Below are 23,378 nucleotides of genomic sequence, written 5' to 3'. Positions count from 1 at the left end.
GTTTTTTAACTTTTTTCAATGTTTCTTTGTTTTTTCAATGTTCCAATGTTTTTTTTTAACTTTTTTCAAAGTTTATTTTTGAGGGAGAGGGCGCACAAGTGGGGGAGGGACAGAGAGAGGGGGACAGAGGATCTGAAGCCGGCTCTGCACTGACAGATGCAGGGCTCAAACTCACGAACCGTGAGATCATGACCTGAGCCAAAGGTGGACACTCAACCGACTGAGCCCCCCAGGCGCCCCCAGCTGGGTCTGTTTCTAACGGAGGGAGGAAGTAAGTGACTTACTCACTCATGGGAAGGAGTGTGGTCTCTAGGGGAGTGAATCAGAGCAAAGGCCCTCCCAGAGAAGTTGGAGAGACCGCAGTTTCCAGGTGTACAGCCCACGGTGGTGGCCATCCATGCTGGGTTCCGGGCCCTGGGACAGTGAACAGAACTGCTCCGCTAATGACTTGCTGAATAACTTTAAACAAATTACTTCTCTTCTCTGGAACTCTGTCCCTCCTTTGCCAAATGAGGAACCAATGACTCATGACGCATCAGGTCAAAACAAGCCGCTTGGGCTAATACTAAAACCTTTACATTTTGATACCTTCTCTAAAATGATCTGAACTCTGGTTCTCCTGTGCAGATCAGAAGCACCCAATGATGTCACGGGGCTTTGCTGGCTATCTGTGATATCACGGGGCTTTCCTGGGTTCTAGGGAGGAGAGAACAAGTAAAAAGGTGCCAAGAGGAACCAAGGTTGGGAATCTCAGAATGGACCAGCCCTTCAGAATCTTCAGCTAGGAGAGGTTTCACGCAAGGCAGAAAAAATTGGCATTTTAGAACACAAGCACTGTGGCAGCTGGGACAGAGGATGGACTGGATGGGAAGAAGGCCAGAGGGAGGGAGACCACTTGGGGGGGTTCCTGTGAGAGGTGGGAGGTTGGGTCAGGGCCGGCCGTCGTAGTGGCTGTGGGAGGTGGGACATGCCCAGCATGACTCCCAAGATGATCCCATTCTCCGAGATAGAACAGGCTTAAGGGAGGGGCGCCTGGGTGGCGCAGTCGGTTAAGCGTCCGACTTCAGCCAGGTCACGATCTCGCGGTCCGTGAGTTCGAGCCCCGCGTCAGGCTCTGGGCTGATGGCTCGGAGCCTGGAGCCTGTTTCCGATTCTGTGTCTCCCTCTCTCTCTGCCCCTCCCCCATTCATGCTCTGTCTCTCTCTGTCCCAAAAATAAATAAAAAACGTTGAAAAAAAAAATTTAAAAAAAAAAAAAAAAAAGAACAGGCTTAAGGGAAAGGTGATGGGCTCAGTTGGGAAGTGACAAGTGTGAAAGCGTATCTAGGGGCGCCTGGGTGGCTCAGTCAGTTAAACGTCTGACTCTTGGTTTCAGCTGAAGTCAAGATCTCACAGTTCCTGAGTCTGAGCCCTGCATCCGGCTCTGCCTCACATGGCAGAGCCTGCTTGGGATTCTCTCTCCCTCTCTCTCTGCCCCTCCCCCACTCGTGCTCACTCTCTCTCTCTCTCTCAAAAATAAATAAATTTGAAAAAAAGAGTATCTAAGTATAGGGTTGTTGAATCATTGTATTGCACACACGAAACTGATACAGCACTATATGTATGTTAACTATGCTGGGCTTAAAATATAAAAACCAAATTAATAAAATTTAAAATTTTATTTAGTTGAAAGAAAGAAAGAACATCCGAATGAGATGCCCAGGTTGGGGCCGGAAGTAGAAATCTGAAACAGCAGGCCCTCACACATGGGCTCAAGAGGAGACCTGGAGGGAGCACCAGGAAAACCAGAGTTCCTGTGTCTCAGGGATCATGGAATGATGTGATCACCAGATCCTCCTGGTGCTCTATGGCCACGTTGCTAGATGCCTGCAGAAAACTCATGTGAGGGCAGAAAGGAAGACCTTTTCTTTCTTTCTTTCTTTCTTTCTTTCTTTCTTTCTTTCTTTCTTTCTTTCTCAATATTTATTTTTGAGAGAGAGAGAGCAAGCAGGGGAGGGGCAGAGAGAGAGGGAGACAGAGGATCTGAAGTAGGCTCCACACTGTCAGTGCAAAGCCCGATGCGGGGCTCAAACGTACGAACCACGGGATCATGACCTGAGCCGAAGTCGGACATTCAACCCACTGAGCCACCCAGGAGCCCCAGGGAGGCCTTTTCTTGAGTTAGGGCGTCCTTGTTGACCTAGGCCAGCAATTTGGACAGCAAGGGGTAAAGGGGTGAAGAGTTAAAATGTGGGGCCGACTGCTTTCATCAGCAATTTAATGGTCAGATGAAGGAGAGAGAAGCCTATGTTCTGGCAGCTCAGGCAGAGGGAGGGTTTTATTTGTTCCGGAGGAGGCTGAGGGTTGTTTCAATGCTCAGAGGAGAGGCTGGGGAGAGTGGCTGGAAGAGGAGAGGACTGGGAGGGACAGGGGGGTGAGCTGAGGTGGGAGAGGGCAGGGTCCCCGGATGAGGGGTCAGCTGGGATGGCAGGTGGGTGGATGGGTCTCTGCGTGAAAAGCAGGGAGGTTCCTGGGAACCTCTTTCTCTGAGAAGGAGAAGCTGAAGTCATTCGCTGCTGAGTCATGAGAGGAGGAGGGAGGTTTGAGGAAGTATCTGGGGAGGATGGGGGAGTGAGCTGGGGAAAGACCAGCCATTCCAGGACTGGCTGGACCCAGAGGCCACCACACAGGGCCCCTGTCCACACAGACTTGTGCTTTTCACCTGCAGCCCTGGCAATGTGAGTCTTAGCTAAGAAGGCGAAGGTCAGATCACCCGGAGCAGGCAGTGGTCAGCTGTGGCCAAGTTGTTGAGGGGCCAAGGGTCTGGGGGACAGGGAGGGAGCCTGATATAGCAAAGGAGTGAGGGCCCAGATGGGCCAAGGACTGAGCTAGGTAAGGGAAATAGAGGCCAGGAGGGAGTCAGGCACTGGAGGCCTCAGGGACAGGGAAGAGCAGGGAGTGGGGAGAAGGGAAGTGGATGTGACACAGGAGTGTCGTCATTCTCAGAGGACCCCCAAGGCCTGAAGAAAATTCTGGGGAGTAGTCATGGGTAAGGTTAAAGGTTAAAGAGCTTCCCCCGGAGGCTCTGATGCAAGACGCTTGTCCTGTGGATGCTGGAATCCCAGGAGGCAGGGCCTGGGGAAAAGGCAAACTCGCATCAGGCCACAGGCCTCAGGAATGCCAGCGGGGACCGGCTGTTTGGGCAAAGGGACGAGTCACAGAGCTGCAAGGCCCGAGCCCCAAGGAAGGGGACTTGCTTGAGGCATTTGGAAGGAGCAGAACTGGCAGGACACCTCATGGCTTGGACCTTCATACCTCTCCGTTCTGCCTGGCACAGAGGTCTGCCACTCACACATCTTGTTCCCCTAACTGATCTCTGGGGCACACTTCCGCCTCCGAGATGGGTACGATTCAGGCCCTCTTGGGCTTCATAACAAAGGGAAGAGGAAGTCAAGGGCTTGAACAAATAGGAGCGTGACCACGGTGTACCCTGCTTGGTCGTTTGTGGGTTTTTGTTTTGTTTTTGGGGGTTTTTTTTTTTGGTTTTTTTTGGGGGGGGGGGGGGAGTTGTATTGTTTTTTTTTAGTTTTTTTATCCACTGGGTTATGCAGAGTAGAGAGCATTCCCAAGGGGCTGGATGTCCTGGGGATCCTCCCAAGGCAGGGGAAAGAGCAGGGAGAAGGTCCTGAGGCTGAGCTCCGTTCCCCCACCCCCCCGAAAAAAACAGAGATTAGAGAACAGTAATGACAGAGAGATAGACACACTGTGGTAGAGACAACAGACCCAGAGAGAGAGAGAAGGAGAGAGACAAGGATTCAACAGAGGGACGGACAGGAAGACAGACCGCCTGAGACAGAGACGGGGAGAGAAGGTGCTGAGCAGGCTGGCCAGGTGCCCACGGCTCATCCGGGAAGCTGCTGGGCTGGACCCAATCAGTGCAAGATGGATGGCTGCTTTGGGAGGGCGAGAGGCCGCCAGGCAGGGCAGCTGGGCCCTCTCTCCCATCTGCACGACGCGCTGCAGAAAGCCCGGCCAGCTGACCCTGTTTCCCAATAGGCCGATGGTGGGGTGCGCCCTCGGAGCTTCCTCAAGGACAGCAGGAGGGTGAGGAAGGGCTCTGCTTTGGAGACACGGACCCCAGCTCTGCCTCTCACTAGCTGTGAGGTCTCAAGGCCATCGAGTTCCCTGGCCTGTCTTCATTCCCAGCTCTAAAATGAGAACCACCACCCCGGTCCTCAGTGATTCTGACATGTTTTCACCTGCTCCGCAGAAACAGGGACCTGGGTGAGCTGGGACGTCACAGTGTCCTTCAGGTCCAACAGGAACATGAAGGGAACAGATGCCTTCTGTGCCTGGCACCCTTTGGGGCTAGTTCCGAAAATCTGGCCAAGCAGTTTGGGCTGAAAGTGGTGGTGAGTCAGGAGAATAGGTTGTGACCCCAGGTCCCAGAGTTGCACAGCTGATAAAGATCCCACCAGTAAAGGGCTCCTATCCAGCTCCCCCTACTTCCAAACCCCGGCACTTATGCTCGGTGCCAACCCCCACAACAACAGGGAAATAGACAGGGGCAAGTTTCATCGTTCTGTCCTAACCATCCAAGGGCTCTACTCCAGACAGTAGCCCTCAGCAGCAGGACTGGGAGAGGCTCTTGCTCCTGGTCACCAAGGCCACCTGCACACTAGCCTCATCCAGTCTCTCTGCCGTTCATTTACCCCTTCATTCACTCAAACGTTGAACGTCTACCAGGTGCACTCGTAGGTGTGATGAGCCCAGGATGTGGGAAGAGGACACAGAGGGGATCAATCACCCTCTCCCCACCTATCCAAACCCCAGCTTAAATGTTCCCTCTTCCAGAAGGCTTCCCATAACGTTTACTAGGATTGAGGCCTTTTTCCACCTCTGAGCCCATAACACTTCTCCAAAGACCCACACCCTGGGGTCTTATACAAGGTCTAGGAACGTATATGCATTATATCCCTATAGATGGTCTCCTTTCTGGAGGCAGAGCCCACTCCCCGTTCATCTTTGCCTCCTACAGAGCCCAGCACAGTAGCAAGGGGTCAGGGTTCGAAGGATACATATTTGCCAGTCTTTGAACCTCAACGATGCATCATAATTACTGTCTTTAAACCTCAGTCTTTTCACTTGTAAAGTGGGGACAATAATCTTCACTTGCCAGTGTGGCCAGATGGATCAAATGAGATATTGCATGCGAAGTCCCCTGGCAAGCTGGAGGCCCTACACTCCTTGCAGCCATGGGCTGTTGCTAATAATATAGCAATCTCAGGGCCGGAGCTGAGGCTCCGAGAGAGGCAGGGAGCAGGCGCCCCTCTGTCTGCAGCTTCCCCTGCCTGACGGTGTGGAGGGGTTCTCTGAGCCTGAAACAACCCAAACGTGGGCAGCCAGACTGCAGGGGCAGGAGAGAAGCCGTGGGAACCCGGATACCCAGTTTCCAAGTCTGCCTTTAGCTCAAGGTGAGTGACCTTGGTCGGGGTAGTCCCTTTTCTGAGCATGAGGTTATCCATCTGCCAAGCAGGAATAGTAATTCCGGGCTGGCAGGAGAGAGGAGGCGAGGCCCCAGTGAGGGCTGCAATGCATAGGAACCCCCACATCAATGTCCAAATACTGTGCACTTGTGGGGTCACAGAAGAGGTGTGTGCCAACCCCTCTGCAGACATCACCTCTTGCCTTCTATCCTGACTGGGTCAGACAGCAGCCCCTTTCCCTGGCAGACTGGGCATTCATTTCTGGGCCAGAGTGGTGCTCAAATACTTGCTGAATGGGAGAATGAATGAATGAATGAATGAATACGAACCCAGGAAGCATTAGAGCTCCCTTTAGACAGGTCAACAGCTCATCCTGTGCTCACTGTCTACCACTCCCACCAGAGTCCAACCACCCTCACCTCCCCTGCATTAATGCGGCAGTCTCTAGTCTCTCTACTTCTGTATTATTACCCGACAAGCTCTCTCTTCTCCATAGGATGCCCAGGGTGATCTTTATAAAATTCAGATCTCATGTCTCTCCTCTGCTTATAAACCGCTAGTTAGCCAACTGGTACCCTCATGATAATCTCCATATTCTTTAATGAGCCTACAAGGCTCTCCTCCCTTCTAAACCCACCATCTCGGTTGAACCTCCATTCCAGCCATCTGATTTTCCTCCCACCCCAATAAGGCCAGCCTCCTCTTCCTCTTCTGAAAAGTAACTTTCCTCTCAAAGTTTTCCCTGGCCTCTCCCCCCAGTATAAACTAAGGGCCCCTGTAACCTGACCCTCACGTAACACTGTTCTTTCCCATTGCCATGCTCATCAGGCTTTGATGGAATCTTTGCTTCATCTCCCGCCCGGACTGTAAACTCTTGAAGAGCATAGACCTGGTTTGCCCTGCAATGGAGCTTTTCATCCCTGCCTGGCACAAGGAAGGGGCTCAGAATATTTGATGAGTAGCTGAGTGAGCTGGAAAGAAAGACTGCAAGGAGTCTTTGAGAGTAAGCGCAAGCAGGAGCAGAGGCCAGGATGGGTGGCTGGAGAGAGGGGCAGAGCCAGCCTCCGAGACAGAGCATCTGGCCTTGACTATGAGTTTGAGAATCCACTAAGAGCCAGAGATCACCTTCCTAGCCTTGTCTATATCACGAAAGCCCTGAGAGCCAACTCCAGAGACCACATGGGCCACATCCTCAGAGTATGACCCTGCGCCCCCCGCGCCTTTGCTCGGGTGCCTCTAAGAGCGCGGCTGGTTAGACTCTCAGTCTAGTGTGCACGTCTGGGAGTGTTCAAGGGTGCCCTTCTCTAATTTGTTCACTCAAAAACTGGCTTTACAGTTTTAACAAGCCTCTGTAGGTTAATCCTCCCCTCTGGAAACAAGAGTGGAGACCCCAGGCGGGCCCGAGTGGTGGGCCAGACTTTTAAGCTGCGGAAGGCCTCACAGAGTAGAAAATGTCGCCTGCACTCCAAGCTCCCGGCGGTCATTCCCCATCGTTCCTTCCCACGCCGCCGAGATAGGCTGCATCAGGGCTCCCTGGCCCAGGTTCCGGCCAGCCCCACCCGTCCAGTGGCCAGGGCCGAACACTCCCCAAAGCTCCAACGGGTGCGCCCGGGAGGGGCTATTTCCAGGGGAGGAGAGGGCGTCTCCTTTGCTTTAGGATCGTCTCGACGGCACTTCGCAGCTTGCTGTGATTGGCTGTGCCGTTCCCAGGCTCTCCAATCGGGAAGCTAGCGCGGAGCCAAGGGTGGGGCTTCAGTTCCCACGCGGGACGGGCTCCTACTCGCTTCTTCTCCTCTGTCCGCCACGCCCCGCCAGCGCCAGGGCGGTGACTCAGCTGGAAGGCGCGACCCGACTGGGCCGGAAAGGCCAAGCCGTGCCGCTCCCTCCGGGCCGGCGGCACTGAGCACTGAGCCGGTGGGACTCCGGCAAGGATTTGTGGGTCGGGTGGGAGTCCCTACATCTGATTCCCCGATCTTTCTATGTGATCCGGAGAAGCTCCAGAGCCTTCTCTGTAGTTTCCCTTTTCTGCAGTAGAGATAAGAATACTGGGAGATCTTGAGACAAGCTAGGACTAGCTAGTTAGTAGAAAGAGCGTGGGGCTTTTGGGAATTTACTCTGGTTGCAAATCCCTCCCCCTAGTTAACCAGTTGTGTGATCCTGGCCAATCGCCAAAGACTCGTGTGTAAAATCAGAGAAGGATTTTACCTTCATCCTCTGGTTGTGATGGTGAAAATAAGACAAAATGACATAGATACACAGAAGGCAGCAAAATTCCAATTAGGACAGCCAGCTTTGATGAGAAAAACAAAAAGGGCAGTTTTGGAAAGCTAGCCCTGGAGGCTAGGCTTTGGATAAGATAGCTAGACAGTTCTGCATGAGAAATGAGCAAGAACCCAATTGAAGAGCGGGCAACGGCCTTGAATAGACATTTCTCCAAAGAAGATGTATAAATAGCCAATAAGAACAAGGAAAGATACTCAACATAATTAGTCATTAAAAAGGTGTAGGGTGCCTGGCTGGCTCAGTCAGTGGAGCATGCGACACTTTTTTTTTTTTTTTTAAGTTTATTTATTTATTTTGAGAAAGACAGAGACAGCATGAGTGGAGGAGGAGCAGAGAGGGGGGAGAGAGAGAATCCCAAGCAGGCTCCACACTGTCAGCCCAGAGACTGATGCCAGGCTTGGCCCCACGAAATCATGAGATCATGACGTGAGCTGAAACCAAGAGTCAGACACTTAACTGACTGAGCCACCCAGGTGCCCCAAAAATGTTTAAAAAATAAAGACGCAAATCAAAACCAGGAGGTACCACTTCACAACCACTAGGCTGGCTAGAATTTCATTTGTTTTTGTCTTAGAATTTTTTTTTTTTTTTAAAGGGAGGTAATAACAAGTTAGCAAGGATGTGGAGTGTTGGAACCCAGGTCATTGCGGGTGGGATGTAAGAGGTGCAACCAGTGTGGAAAAGTTTGGTGGTGCCTCAAAATGTCAAACAGGGAATTACCACATGACTCAGGAATTCCCTTCCTAGGTACGTACCCAAGAGAATTGAAAAGAAATTCTCAAATGGATACTTGTACGTCAATATTCACAGAGCATTATTCATAATTGCCAGAAGGTACAAACAGCCCAAGTGTCCATCAACAGATGAATGGATAAACACAATTGGCTGAGTCCACACAAAGGAATATTATTCCACCAGAAAATGAATGACGTCTGGGGGACAAAACAGAAGAGACTCATAAATATGGAGAACAAACTGAGGGTTACTGGAGGGGTTGTGGGAGGGGGGATGGGCTAAATGGGGAAGGGGCACTAAGGAATCTACCCCTGAAAACATTGTTGCACTATATGCTAGTTTGGATGTAAATTTTAAAAAATTAAAAATTAAATTAAAAGAAAAAGAAAATGAATGACGTCCTGATACATGCTATAACGCAGATGAACCTTGAAAACGTTATTTATTCTAAGTGATAGAAGCCAGACTAGAAAGGCCACCTACTTATTGCATGACTCCGCATCTATGAAATGTCTAGAATCGGCTAATCCACAGAGAAAGTAGATTAGTGGTTGCCAGGAGCTGGGGGAAGGGGAATGAAGAGCGATGGCTCATGGGCATAAGGGTTTTTTGGGGGGAGGGGTGATGAAACGTTCTGGAGTTAGGTGGTGGTGATGGTTGCACAACCCTGTGGATATACTCAAAAAACCACTGCACTGTGAACTTGAAAAGGGTGAGCTTTACGATGAGCAAATTTTATCTCGATGAAACTTATTTAAAAGAGAAAAAAAAAAAAAAAGCACAATGACCAAAAGGCAGGAGTCAGAGGGTTTGCAAAACAGAGAGGAGAAAGAAAGAAGCATAGTAGGGGAAAGGGAGGGTTTCAGCACTGGCATAGGCCGTTAGGGCTAGAGTGGAGGAAATGAGTAAAAGTTATCTGGGCATGTGAATGTGTGGGGTGGTGTGTATGAATATAGAAGGGCTTTGTCAAAACAAAGTATCTGCTTCTCAATTTTCAGTTGGTTGTTGGGTCCTTGCTCCAAAGCATCAGCCAAGTGTGGTACAGGCACAGCCTGGAATTGGTGCCACCAGGAATGAAGGGCTTAGTGAACAGGAAAAAGGAGAGTCACGGTGGAGGCAAAAGCAGATGGAAGTTTCAGACATCAGCAAAAGTCAGGAGTGCTTGGCAGAATCTAAGCTCCTGAAGAATTCCTGAGGTTTCTGGTAGGGATGCTGGGTGTCCCACTGTAACAGGAGACACGTGGCTGGGTCCTTTTAAGTAAATTTTGAGAGGCAAGGTGCACTCAGCAAGTTGAAAGACGTGGAAGATATCCAAGAGGCTGACATCTGGGGCACCTGTATCACTCATTTTCCAATGGATTCCCATTGCCCTTGGAAAAAAAACTTCTCCCCACAGCCTAGAAAGCCCCAAGTGATCTCGCCCCCTGCCACTTTTTCCTGACTGCTCTCTTAGCACGTTCCTCTTTGCTCCAATCATAGAGTGCCCTTCTCTCTGGCCCGTCTACAGCTCAGGCTAAATCCCCACTGAGGGATTTGGAATGTGTCTCCCCAAACCTTTTTGTGGCCAAAAGGTTCACGGCCACCTTCCTCTCATTACTGAGGCCCAACTCAAGCCTCACCTCCTTGGAGACCCTCCCTCACCACCCAGTCCCTAGCAGGACAGCCTGCTTTATGTTCTCTAGGGCACTTATCACTAGCTCAAATTCTTTCGACTATTTTTTTAAGTCATTTATTTATTTTGAGAGAGAGAGAGAGAGTGAGTGCCTGTAGGCAAACCTGTGCATGAAGGGGGAGGGGCAAAGAGAGAAGGAGAGAGAGAGAGAGAGAGAGAGAGAGAGAGAGAGAGAGAATCCCAAGTAGACTCTGTGCTCCACGCTGAGTCCAATGTGGGGCTCGATCTCACAACTGTGAGATCATGACCTGAGCCGAAATCAAGGGTCAGACACTTAACTGACTGAGCCACCCAGGCGCCTCTCTCTCAACTATTTATATGTTCAATGGCTTATCACTGGTCTTCTCCTCTTGAAGGTAATCCCTGTGCCACGCAGACAGGAAGCTGCTTTAGATTTCTTCTTGCTCTGGAGCCCCAGAGCACGGCACTGTGCTTGACCTAGCACACAGGTGCTCCAGAAATATTTTCTCATGTCCTCCATTCACCCAACAAATATTGTTTAAGCAGCTACTATGTGTAGTCCTGTGCACGAAGTTGAGCACGACAGCCCCAGCCGCAGCCCACAAAGGCCCCCTGAGCTAGGAGAGGAGACGGCCAAGTCAGCAGTCTCAGCAGGGGTGAGTGTTGTCCCCGGGGAGGTACAGGGTGCGATGTTGGCTGCTTCTAGTCCAGACCTAGAGGAGGTGGTATCAGAGAAGGCCTTCTGGAGAAAATGAAAGCTGAGACATGAGGCTAAAAAGAGTTGACTCAGGGGAAGGAGGGGAGAGGGTGACGCGTATCCCAGGCAGAGAGAACAGCATGTGCAGAGGCCCGGTGGGAAGAGAGCCCAGACATTAGAGGAATTGAAAGTAGTTCAGCCTGGCGAGATCCTGGCAGCAAGTGGCAAGAGATGATGCCGGAAACGCAGGCAGAGCCAGCCTGGACAGGACCTTGCGAACCGAGCTGAAGAGTTGAGGAAGAGCACTGGGGAGCCATGGGAGGGGTTTGAGCAGGGGAGTGGTACCATCGGGGTTGTAAACAGCTCACTGTTCTTGTGGCGTGGGGAACAGGCTAGAGACAGGGAGACAGTGAAGAAGCCGTAGTAAGAAATGGGGGGACGGAGAGAAGTGAACAGATTCCAGCAAGGTTTGGGAGATAAAATCAGTAACATTTGGTGACTAATTGGTTTTGAGGGGTGGAGATTGTTGGGGATAACACCCAGGTTCATGGCTTAAGCTAGCGGTTGGTAGTGCTACTTACCAAACAGGGAAACCCAGGTTTGTGTCGTTCTTGTTGTTTTGTTTTATTTTAGAGAGAAAGAGTGCGAGTGCATAAGTTGGGGAAAAGGGCACAGGGAGAGGGAGAGAGAATCTTAAGCAGGCTTCACGCTAAGCGTGGAGTATAATGCAGGGCCCAATCCTACGAACCATGAGATCATGGCCTGAGCGGAAACCAAGAGTCAGACGATTAACCAACTGAGCCACCAGGCACCCCACTTACAAAGATTTGTTTCTCACTCACTCTAAGACCATCATGAGTCAACAGAGGCTTTGCTCCAGGTGGCCCTCACTCAGGGACACAGGTTGATGGGGACTCCACTCTCTGGAACATCACTGGTCACCCTGAAGGAAGGAATGTGGCAAACTGTGCTCAGGTCCTTGAGGGTTCCTCTATGAGGGGTACTTCCATTCACATGTCATTGGCCAAAGTGTGTCACAGGGCCATGCCTCACTTTAAGAGGGCATGGAAGTACAAGTCCACCGTGTGCCAGGAAGGGGAGTATTGGACATGTTGGTGACCAGTATTGAGGCATCAAAATCTTAGGCTTTAAGGGGACACCTGGTGGGCTTGGTGGGTAAAACATGTGACCCTTGATCTTGGGGTCATGAGTTCAAGCCCCACACTGGGTGTGGAGCTTACTTTAAAAAAATAGAGAAATCTTAGGTTTTGTCATGGGAAACTCTGAGAAACTGGGACAAATCAGTTTCCCTCCCTGAGCCTCAGTTTTCCCCGTCTGTAAAAGGGGGTGATGTTACTTCTCTTGCAGGGCTGCTATGAGGGTTAATGGGCAGAGCATCGGTACTGATGAAAGCACTTTGTTTAGATGCGAAAGAGGAATCCAGGGATGGGAAGCTGTAACACTTCTCAGGATGAAGGAGACACACACTTGAAGGTGGGCGTGGCCGCAGTGGCTAAGTGGATCTGAGCGTGCTGCACTCAGATCTGGGGGCTACAGGCTGGCTGGTCCCTCTACCCCGACTCCCTGAGTCCTTAAGTATTTTCATTCCTTTCGTTGCTCGGATCCTCATCCTTCCAATGACACTGTGGGTCTTGGAGCTCCCTAACAAATGGAGACAAAGCCATTACTGCCAAGCGCTGATGGACTTTGGAGCTCAAGTGTCTGCCTCACTCCTTGGCTGGGAGCCAGGACCCGGGTCTGGAGCCTGTGGGAGGCAGAAAAAGGCCCTCCCCCCAACCAAGATGTCTATGTCCTAATCCCTGGAGCTCCTGAACAGTGTTATTTTAAATGGCTAAAGGGATTTTGCAGATGTGGTTAAGTTAAGGACCTTGAGATGGGGGGGAGTACCCTGGCTTATCCAGGGTCTAATATAATCACAAGGGGTTTCAGAGGATGGAAGAGGGAGGCAGGAATGTCAGGAAAGGAGATGAGGCGGTGGAAGCGGAGGTCCAAGTGATATAACTGTTGGCTACAAGGAGGTCACGAGCAGGCATGGGAGGCAGGCAGCCTCTAGAAGCTGGAAAGGTAAGGAAACGGATTCTTCTTTAGGCTCTCCTGAAAGAACACCATCCTGCCGAGACCTTGAACTTAGCTCAGGGAGACCCATTTCAGACTAGCGACCCCCCAAAACTGTAGGATAATAAATTTGTGTTGTTTTAAGCCACTCAGTTTGTGATAATTTGGTACAGCAGCCATAGGAAACGAGGGAGCCTGTGTGCTGGATGTGGAGGGCAGAGGCTTGACCAGGACAGTTGCTAAACAGGCAGGTCACCTACCCTGGGGCTGAGAGGGGCTCTGGCAAGATCGCCCACTTCTTTCTGCCCCTGGAGCTCCAGGTGAGGTGCCCCAAGAGCAGCCCCCGGGGACGCCCCTGTGCTGCTTTGCTCTTATCTCCCTACTTTTTCTCGAGTATTGCTCTAGTGCCTCTCCAGACCCTTTCCTTCTGCAGGACCTAAGTTTCTCTACATGCAAAAGGAAAGCAGGGGTGGGCTTGGGGACCCTCCGGGGCCTTACAGGCCTCATACTGCGAGTCAGCACTTCCAAGACTGTGTGGGCCTGCTGAGAGCTCTCTGATGATGCTCTTGCACGGCCCTCCATCCCCGAGCCGGTTTCCTCCAGAGAGTTCTAACCAGTCTTTGCTGCTGCCACAAATGATACACTTGTGCCCGCAAGTAAAAAGACAGGGGTGGAGGGGGGGGGACAATGCTTTATTGACTTGGCACCTATAAACAGGTGGCTACAGGCCCCCAGGGTTCTTCGCTACTGCAAAGTGGAGGCTCTGTGGTGGGGGCAGCATAAATCAGAGATGTTGGTTCCAGCTGCAGGGAGGGGCCGCTGTCCCTGCTTTGGCCCCTCCAGTCCCCTTGTCCAGCCAAGCACCATCTGAGTCTGGGCCCTCACGGAGAAGGCCAGGGCAACGACCCAGGTTCTTCTGCAGCCACAGGCAGTCTAAGGTAAGAGCTGTGGGTCTCTCCTGCCTTCCCTCTTCTTGGGGCTCCCAATATGGGTTGGGGAGAGGGGGGATACTCCATTTATAGAGAGCCCCTGAGCCTCCTGGACCAGGGTCCAGGAAGGCAGGGTCAGGTGTTGTAACAGGAGCCCCACCGAAGAAAACAGTTATGAGTCATTCCCTTCCCCCCATTTTATATTCTGGCTGAGCAGCAAGTGGGAACTCTTATTGAATTGGGCCCACAATAATTGGTGACAGGTGATGTTACCTGGGTAGAGCCAGGCTCCCCCATGCAGGACCACACTTGCTGAATAGGCTCTCTCCCAGGCAAGAGGAGGGAAGGGCAGAGTGAACTGAAGTTGTCAGAGGAGGAGGGCTTCCTGGAGGAAGAGGGGCAGGCCACAGCAGGCTCCCAGAAGAGATGGTCTGCAGAATGGGCTGGGTCACAATGGCTGGCACAGGACACTGGCGTCTTCACTGTGGTCACAGTTGTGGGCATCCCAGCGGATGTGAGAGCAGAGCAGAAGGGCACTCTCGTCCCCACGGCACTTGACATTGTCCAGGAGGATAGGGCCTCGGCCTGGGCCGAAGTGGGCCTCGCCGGGGGCTGCCAGGGCCTGGCCACAGCCCAGCTGGTGGCACAGGACAGTGGCTGCCCGCAGGTCCCAAGCGTCATCACAAACAGTGCCCCACCGTTGCCCTAGGAAGAGTTCTACGCGCCCCTCACATTGGTGGGCTCCATTGGCCAGACGCAGGTGCCCTGTGGAGAGACAAGGCCCAGGGCTGGAAGGGGCTGGCCCATGCCAGGCCATGGAAGGGGTAGACAGAAAAGGCAAAGGGTAGTGATGTCAGACACAGCATTGCTCTGGGGGCCGATGGACAAGGGCAGATAAATCAGGTTAAAATAAGCTGGGTGGCAGTCTAGACTCAGTCTCTGGACTGGAAGAATGTGTACAAGCCTTTGTGGGGTGCTGTGTCCCTGCTGAGTGTTTCATGTCTGCTCTTTCCTTAGTCCTCTGTTCATAATCCCAGATCCTCACCCCCAGTGCCACTCTCTGGAGACTGTGCTTGTGTCCCCTGAAGGTTATCGTCTCCCCTCACCCACAGGCTTAAAATTGAATTCTTTCCTTTCATCTCTTCAGGAAGGAGCCCCTTATTTTGATCCCATCTCTAGAAATCTCTAAGATTGCTCCCTTAAAATCCACCTCCCTCTTCTGGATACCATACCCTTATTAACGAGAACAGAGACTAACACATAGCAAAGGTTCTCAAACCTGGTACAAATCTGCTGAGCTGTGTAACCTCAGGCTGTGATCTCCCCCAGTTCTGGTCCTTCCGATCCTAACGTCTCTACTTCCATCTTTGGGGCTGTGGGCACCTACCGTCCCTGGGCCGAGGAGTGGGCGCCCGGGTGGTCTCAGAACCATCCTGCTGGACTTGAAGTCCTAGCTCCTCTGGGCCTGGCTCAGCAAGGACAAAGAAAAAGAGGTGGCTGTCACATTAGGGAACATGTTCCTTGAGGTAGATTACCTTCTACCCTCCCAAGGGGAGCCTGATTAAGGGACAGGGAGGGCCTCACAGGACCCTGAAGGAGAACTGCTTTCTGCCACTTGGATCAGAAATGGGGCTGTGATTCTTTCACCCTGGAAACCAAAGCAGGACCCTTTGTAGCTACCCCTTGTGGCCAAGGCTCCTAGGCCAAGGGCACCAAAGGAGGGTGAAGATCTCATTTCCCACACCAATCAATAAACAGGAGCATTTTAAAATAGGTCAGACTCTACAAACACCCCTTTCCATTGATTCTCAAAGGTCAGACGCTTGCTCCCCGAAAGCTGATCAACTCTGCTTCCTAGAGCTTTGCGGGTCCTTGACTCAGCAGATAGAAAGAGACCCTGCCCCTCCCTTCACACAGATTTCCAGACTTTGTCCCTAGCTTTCCTCTCGCCCTCCCCTCACTGCCGCAGCGGGCACGCCCGCCCCAAGCCCTACCCCCTCCTCACTGCAGAGGGCGCTCCCTTCCCGGCTCCGCCCATGCTGCGCAGCCGCAGAGCGCGTCTATGGTCGGGCTCCGCCTCTCTGCGGAGTGCGCGTCCTCTCCGGCCCCTCTCACGCTGCAGTGCCGCAGAGAGCCCTCACGCACGGCCCCGCCCATTTCTCAGAGGCAGCCTTACCCCGCCTGCGCCGCAGTACGCGTCTGCGCGCGGCCCCGCCCATTCCCGGGAGGCCGTGCTGCGCGGCCCCGCCCGCGCGGCAGTGCGCGCCTCTGCGCGGTCCCGCCGCCACCTCACCTGAGCAGAGCGCGCCGGCATCTTCGTGGTGGCCGCAGTTGTGCTGGCCCCAGCCCAGGTGGAAGCAGTCGCTCAGGTGGGCCTCCGTCCCGGCGCAGCCCACGTTGTCCAGCAGCACGGGGCCGCGCCCGTAGCCGAAGTGGCCGAGGCCCGTGGCGCCCAACGCAGGCCCGCAGCCCGCCTCGCGGCAGGCCACACGCGCGTCCGCGAAGTCCCAGTCATCGTCGCACACGGTGCCCCAGTCCCCGGCGTACATCACCTCCACGCGGCCGCGGCACGGGCCCGGACCGCCCACCAGCCGCAGCCGCCCGCCTGCGGGGCGCACAGGCCCGTGGCCATTGGGGCTGGGCTGGGGCCGCTGGCTCCCGGACAGAGCCCCAGCCCTACCCCTCTCCCACCCCCACAGAACCCTGGCTCTGCCACTTACTTTTCTTCCCCGCGACCCAGGTGGCTGTGGTGAACAGTGCCATCTCCCTGGAAGGCAGGGCACCAACTCCTGTAGCTGCAGAGACAGGGCCTCTAGAGCATGTGAAGGGGACGAGGAGGCCTTCTGGCCTACAACAGGGCACAGCGATGCCTACGGGCCTCCAGCTGTACCACACCTGCACCCCACACTCAGCCTCAATCCTAGTGTCGCCGTGTAGTCCGGTGTGGTCCTCAGGAAACTTGATTGGAATGAACCGAATCCTATTTCCAGGCATTAGTCTACTTTGAATCTCAATGATAGTTCCAGACGGGACTCCCAATGTGCCTCTAGCCTTCATTCAACCTTTAGCTCAACCCTCTCATAAGGTCTCTCGATTTCCAACCTGAGCACCCACCCAAATTGTGCCTCAGAGCTTTGAAGAAATCTCTTACTGTCTCCTCCCACCTTGCTGAACTTTTCAGAGCTCTGGATTTCATCCTTGCTCCGTCTGCTCGTGATTCTCTCGCCCACCTCTTTACCATCGGGCGGAAAGTCCTGGTCGGCTAGCCAGGGCCGCCTTCCAGTAGATCCAGAACAGCCTATTTCCCAGCCCTGTCTGCCTTGTCCCTACCATTCCAGCCCAGAAGGCTGGGCTCCTTACCTTCTGGCTCTGTGTGCCAGGCCCAGTCCTCTCTTGTGGCCAAGGGTGGTAGTGCGGTGAGAGTCGGGGGGCCCAGGACTAGAGCAGGAGAGAAGGGAGCAGGGTCAGAGGCCAAGGTTTTGGTTCCGGGTCAGCCTTGCGCCGTCAGGGGAGGATGGGAGGGTCTCCGTGGAGAGCACAACAGATTTTACTCCCAAGCTGGGGTGGGGGGGGAATCTGCCCTACTTGACAGTGTTTGTAATTTACTTTTGGTGCACAGGTGTCCATATTGCAGTTTATAAAGGGCTTTGACACACATGCTTCCGTTTCTCTCCAGTGTTTACAGAAGCCCAGTGTGTGTCCAAGATGGAGAGACAGAGAAGGCCTTACCCACCAGGGAGGGCCATACACAGTCCTGAGGGGCTTACAGCACAAGACTCATCCCCATCTTGCAGATAAAATAGGACTAGAAAGGCCAAGAGTCATGCTGGAGACTGTGCAGCAAGGTTAGCTGTGGCTTTGCCAGGACTCACTATGTGACCGTGGGTAAGTCTCCGCCTCACTGGGCCTCAGCTTTCCCATCTGTAAACCAGGAATAATGGCCCCTGGTGTGCGGTGAGGCAGAGCAAACAATTTATATGTTAGAGTGGAGTCCATCTGTGAAGTGCCATTACTGGCCCTATTATTCCTATTTGCTCAGGAAAAAATCTCAAAATGGGAGAGGGACCAGGTGGGTGAACACACTATTGTGGTTACAGATTACAAAGGATTACAGATGGCTATGCTTGGTAATTCTGGGGGCATACCTGGGCTACAGTGAGAGAATTCTGGAGTAGCTCTGGGGTAATTCTAGAGTACTATTACTTTACTCTGGAGTATTCCGTGAAGAGCACTTAGAAATTGCTAGAAAATTCCGGAGGCTTTCTTGGGGTACTGCTAAATAATTCTGGAGTATTGGTGGCACAATACCGTGAAACCTACCACAAAGAGTACTGGGACTTTCAGAGGCACTTCTAGAGCAGTACTGAGACGTTAAAAGTAATTTTGGGTCCTTCCGGGAGAGCACTGGGGTGCATCGGGGGAAGCCACCAAGCCCCACCCGGCCCCGCTCCGCCTCCGCCTCCGCTCGCGTCAGGACGGGGCCCCGCCCCCGCCCCGGTCCCCGCCCAGCCCCGCCCCCGAGCCCGCACCTGCGCAGAGCGCGCCGGCGTCCTCGTGGTGGCCGCAGTTGTGCACACCCCAGCCCAGGCTTAGGCAGGCTGTCAGGCGGGGCTCGCTGCCTTCGCAGTGCACGTTGTCCAGAAGGATGTGCCCCGTGCCATAACCGAAGAAGGCGTTGGTGGTGGCGGCCAGGGCCGCCCCACAGCCCAATTGGCGGCAGACCACGGCAGCATCCGGCAGCCCCCAGTCGTCGTCGCAGACCGTGCCCCACAGGCCACCATGAAGGATCTCGACTCTGCCCTGACACGGGCCCACGCCCCCAACCAGGCGCACGCTGCCCTCACCTGGTGGGGGGGCGGGCCGGAGCATTTCCCACAGGGCTGTGCCTCCCCCACCAACAGTGCACCCAATCCAGTGCTTCCCCAATGCCTCAGGCCCTCCACCTACCCACAGTGCATGGGGCCCCAGCACCTAAAACCAAGGAGAAGCTTCTCACCCAATTACCCGAAGGCACTTCCTCTTCACAGTCCCAGATTGGGGAGGTTTGTGGGATCAGGACAAACTGGCTTTGACTGGGTCATTTTCTGCCTCAAACCAACCTTCCTGGTACCGGTCCACACTGCTGTTTCCTCACTTACTCCTGCAGTGGAAGGAGCCTCACCTTTCCCGGTGCAATGCCAACAATTCTTCCTCTAGGAAGCCCTCCCATATCTCTAGTAGGTGAGACCCTCTTCCTCCTCTGGGCTTCCTTGCTTATTTAATCTGTCCCTCTTTGGGGGCACTTTTCATTTTCTCGTTCTCCGTCATTATCCATATTTCTGTACATATCTGAGTCTCCCATTGGATTAAGCTCCGGTCCTCACCTCTTTAGCAACTTGTGCTGTTTTTTAAGTTTATTTTGAGAGAGAGAAAGAGAGTATGCGGGAGGAGTGCAGAGAGAGAGAGAGAGAGAGAGAGAGAATCCCAAGCAGGTTCTGCACCAGGAGCACAGAGCCTGACACAGGGCTCAAACTCACAGTGAGGTCATGACCTGAGCCAAAACCAAGAGTCTTATGTGTAAATAATTAAGCCATCCAGGTGCCCTCAGCTGACTATTTTTTTTAAGTTTATTTATTTTGAGAGAAATAGCATGCCAGAGAGAGGAGCAGGAGAGAGGGAGAGACAGAATCCCAAGTAGGCTCTGCACTGTCAGCACAGAGCCCAACACTGGGCTCGAACCCACAAACCATGAGATCATGACGTGAGCCAAAATCAAGAGTTGGACCCTTAACCGATCGAGCCACCCAGGTGCCCCTGTGCTGACTTTTTTTTTAAATATATTTTTAAATATTTACTTTTGAAAGAGAGAGAGAAAGAGAGACAGAGAGGCAGAGTGTGAGCGGGGGAGGGGCAAAGAGAGAGGGAGGCACAGAACCCCAAGCAGGCTCCAGGCTCTGAGCTGTCTGCACAGCCGGACGTGGGGCTCGAACTCACAAACCGTGAGATCATGACCTGAGCTGAAGTCAGTCGGAGCCCCTGTGCTATTTTTAATCATCCCACAGGAATGCTTCCTCTTTCCCTAGCCAGACTGTGAGCAGCCTGGGGGCCTGCAAGGGGCAGGATGGGAAGGGAATGTCCCAGCTCACCCATCGGTAATCCCTCTCTTCCCACCATCAAAGGTAAGGGTGGCAGACTCCTCTGGGGGTCCTTCTCCTAAGACCCAGCTGGTCCCCATGTTGCCCTTACTTACCTTTCCCATTCTGGGGAGTTGTAGGGGGCGCCCTACTGGTTAACACTTTCCTTGTTGGGGGCTGCGTGGGCAAGAATTCTGGGAAGGAAGCAGGGTGGAAGGGAGGAGGATACATGGATCTTTCTGTTCTTCATCCTCACACCGGATGTGTGAGCGGCAGGGCATGGACCCCTAAGGTACCTGCCATAGGGCCTCTGGCCACACAAAGGGTCAAAGCCAGGAACCCTGGGGTATGAGAGGAGAAGGGGCCCCCTGAGTCCAGAAAGCAGTAGCTTCAGACAAGTTCTTTGTGTTCTTAGAGCAACATTACGTTACTTGAGAACTTATTAGAAATGCAAATTCCCAGGCCCCACCCCAGACCTGCAGAATCAGAAACTCTGGGATGGAGCCACCGTCGGTGTTTTATTTAATGAGCCCACCAGGCGATTTCCTTGAAAACTAGAACCAATACTCTCAAGGTCAACGCCTCTCAGAGATGTCTGCTGCAGCTCCACACCAAACGGACCTCACTGCCAGTGTTGACCCCAATTGTTTGATTTTCAAAATGGGGAGAGAGCTCGGCTGGAACCATCAAGGCCCCACATAGAAGCAATAATGCTGGTTTTCCTTCAGCCAGGATCACACAATGAGGCAGAAGGGCCGCTGGGACCCTGACAACAAGGCCGGGGCTCCTCCCCCACACCGTGCAATGCCACCTCTGGATTGTTCTTCTGCCATGCCAGTCCCTTCATTCGTCCATACAACCCTGCTGCCCGCCCTCCCGGGTCACAGGTCTCTGCTTACCATCGCACAGGACAGCCACATCTTCGTAGTGGAAGCAGTTGTGGACGCCCCAGCCTCGGCTGCCGCACTGGCTCAGCGCAGCTTCCTGCCCGCCACACTCCACGTTGTCCAGCAGGATGGGGCCTCGGCCTTGGCCGAAGGCGAGGGGCCGCGGCACGGGCAGTGCCAGGCCGCAGCCCAGCTGTCGACACACCACGTTGGCATCCACCACATCCCAGTCATCGTCACAGACGCTGCCCCAGGAGCCGCCGTGCAAGACCTCCAGGCGCCCCCGGCAGCGGCTCGGGCCCCCCACCAGCCTCAGCTCTGTGGAGAGGGTTGGGCTGGCACCAGGGGGATTGCTGGGCCTGATGTGCAGGACGCCCACCTTGCTGCGAAGCCGTGGGAGCCTTACGGTCAGTCCCTTCCGGGCCTTATTTCTCCCTCTCTGTAAAATGGGGAGACTAGCGCAATCTCTTTGGGGGCATCTAGAGTTACGGAGGGCTGGTTAGTTGTCATTCCCTGAGGCTTTCCATCTGCTCATCTGGGTACCTGGGGGCAGGGCAGGGTATGGGCAGGAGGGGCAGGGGCACCTACCTGGAAAGGGCAGTGGGGTGGGCTGTAGGGCGCTGGCTGAAACAGAATGAGAAGAAGCATTGGTCCCTCTGCCCCCTCCCTTGGCCACAGGGCCCTGGGAACAGTCTCCTTTCCCCCCATGATCCTTACCATCATCCCCCTCCTCTTCACTTTCCCTGCCTTTTCCAAGCTTCTCTTCTCTCTCCCTGCCTGAAACGGGTCTGTCTGCTTCTCCCCCTCCACTGTGAAGTGCCTCAAAGACTCCCCATTTCCTGCAGGAGTCCCAGATCCTGAGCTTTCTCTACAAAGCCTTTTAGCCAGCTTCCCCTCACTTCTTTTTTTATTTTTTGAAATATTTTATTTTTAAGTAATTTTTTTTAAAGTAGTCTTTACAGCCAGCGTGGGGCTGGAACTCACAACCCCAAAATCAAGAGTTGCACGCTCCACCCGCTGAGCCAGCCAGGAGTCCCGCCTTCCTTTACTTCTTAATTTCCCATCAGTCTTGTCTCTGGGTCTTTAACCCTGCAGTCTCGTCTACTTGAACAGTTCTGCTCATTAGAGCCTGCAGATCCTTCTAGATATAGCTCGGAGTCCCTGCCCCTGGAGAGCCTTCCTGGAGCCTTCAGCTAGAAATGCGGTTTCCTCTCAATCTCTGGACACAGTCTCCAAGCCTTCTTGGGCCTTCTGCCTGGTGATGCGGCCCTGCCTGTCTGTGTGTTTCCTGGTATTACTCAGCAGACGGTCAGTAGCTCTGTCTTAAGTGTGCCAATTGACTTTGGGATTTATTAGGATATCCCCCCAAAGATTTACCTATACAAGGCCTTCTGCTTCAGCTCTCATTATGTGTAAGTCAGGCACTATGCCCATTGCTTTATGTGGCCTGGCTAACTTAACCAGTGGGATGCTTAAGGTAGGTAGGATTTCGCGCATGAGGAAACTTCTGGTTTAGTGAAGTGAGGCCACTTGCTCAAGGCCACACAGAGAACAAAGAATAGAGCCCAGATTCCAACCCAAATAGCCACACTCTTCTTCAGCACACAATTCTGGGCACATGGCCTGGGGCGGGGTGGGGGGAGGTGGTAGGAAACAGGGAAACTGGCCCAGCGGGAAATTGACAAGCCCATAAAAGCCCCTCACTTGTGTGCAGGGTGTGACGGTTCTCAGGCACCTTCATGTGCCTCCAGGCGCCTCATAGAATTCTTAGGACAATGCTCTGAGGTGTGTACTGGTGTGCCCATTTTACAGGTGAAGAAACTGAGACTCGTTGCTTCTTTCTCAAGTTAGCATGGCCCCTAGGTCATTTGGGTCTATGTATTCCACCAGCTGCCTTTCCAACAGCCATTGTTGAGCCCACTCCTTTCCCTCCTTCCCTATTTCTGGTGTCCCCTAGCCGCCCAGACCCTGTTTACATTGAGCCCTCACCTCCAGTGCCGAGCCCTCCACTTCCCCAACTCAGACAGACCCTTAGATTTCATCAACCCTGAACAAATGTCAGAGCTGAAAGGAACTTCGGAAACGATCTCATTCACAAACCATAATTTTACAGCTGGGAAAACCAAGAGCCAGACAAGGGAAGGGTCCGGGGTTGAGGGGGGAGGGCACTCACCCAGCGGCAAAAGGAGGAGGAAGGATAAGGCAGGGGGGAGGCGTGAAGAGCCAGTGCTCCAGTCTCCCAGCCCCCGCCCCCTGCTCTTCTCTGCCGGCTGGGGATCAATTCGCATCTCTGCTTCCTCGTACATCCAGCCAGTGGATGGCCTTTCAGATGGTCCCATCAAGGGGTGGTGGAGAAGTCACAGCTGGAACATCTGGAAATAAAGATCCTAAGTCACTTCCTCCAGCTGGAAGGGGCTCAGCGAGAGCCTCAGGGGGATGTGACATTTCCGCTTGGAATCGGCATTCTGAGTGGAGCCGGAGGCGGCGGGGGCAACAGCTGGGCTCTCTGAGGGTAGAGCACAAGACTTAGGTCTGGCTGGAGCAGAGGGTGTGTGAGAGCC

General features: G+C 53.4%; 1 protein-coding gene across 1 annotated transcript; it reads right to left on the bottom strand.

Annotated features, from left to right (window-relative positions):
• Positions 1-13,570: 13,570 nt before the first annotated feature.
• Positions 13,571-23,156, bottom strand: SSC4D (scavenger receptor cysteine rich family member with 4 domains). Its single transcript, XM_042922707.1, has 10 exons — positions 22,991-23,156; positions 21,406-21,441; positions 20,830-21,135; positions 20,047-20,124; positions 18,347-18,661; positions 17,178-17,255; positions 16,538-16,612; positions 16,111-16,422; positions 15,205-15,282; positions 13,571-14,582 (listed from the first exon to the last, which is right to left on the bottom strand). Exons 1-10 carry the CDS (start codon positions 23,154-23,156, stop codon positions 14,266-14,268), a joined length of 1,761 nt encoding a protein of 586 aa, XP_042778641.1. The 3' UTR covers positions 13,571-14,265.
• Positions 23,157-23,378: the final 222 nt, after the last annotated feature.

This window comes from Panthera leo, chromosome E3, assembly GCF_018350215.1.
Source record: "Panthera leo isolate Ple1 chromosome E3, P.leo_Ple1_pat1.1, whole genome shotgun sequence".
Classification (NCBI taxonomy): Eukaryota; Metazoa; Chordata; class Mammalia; order Carnivora; family Felidae; genus Panthera; species Panthera leo.
Note: the sequence above shows the minus strand (reverse complement) of the source record. Positions and strands in the feature narration are given on the sequence as shown.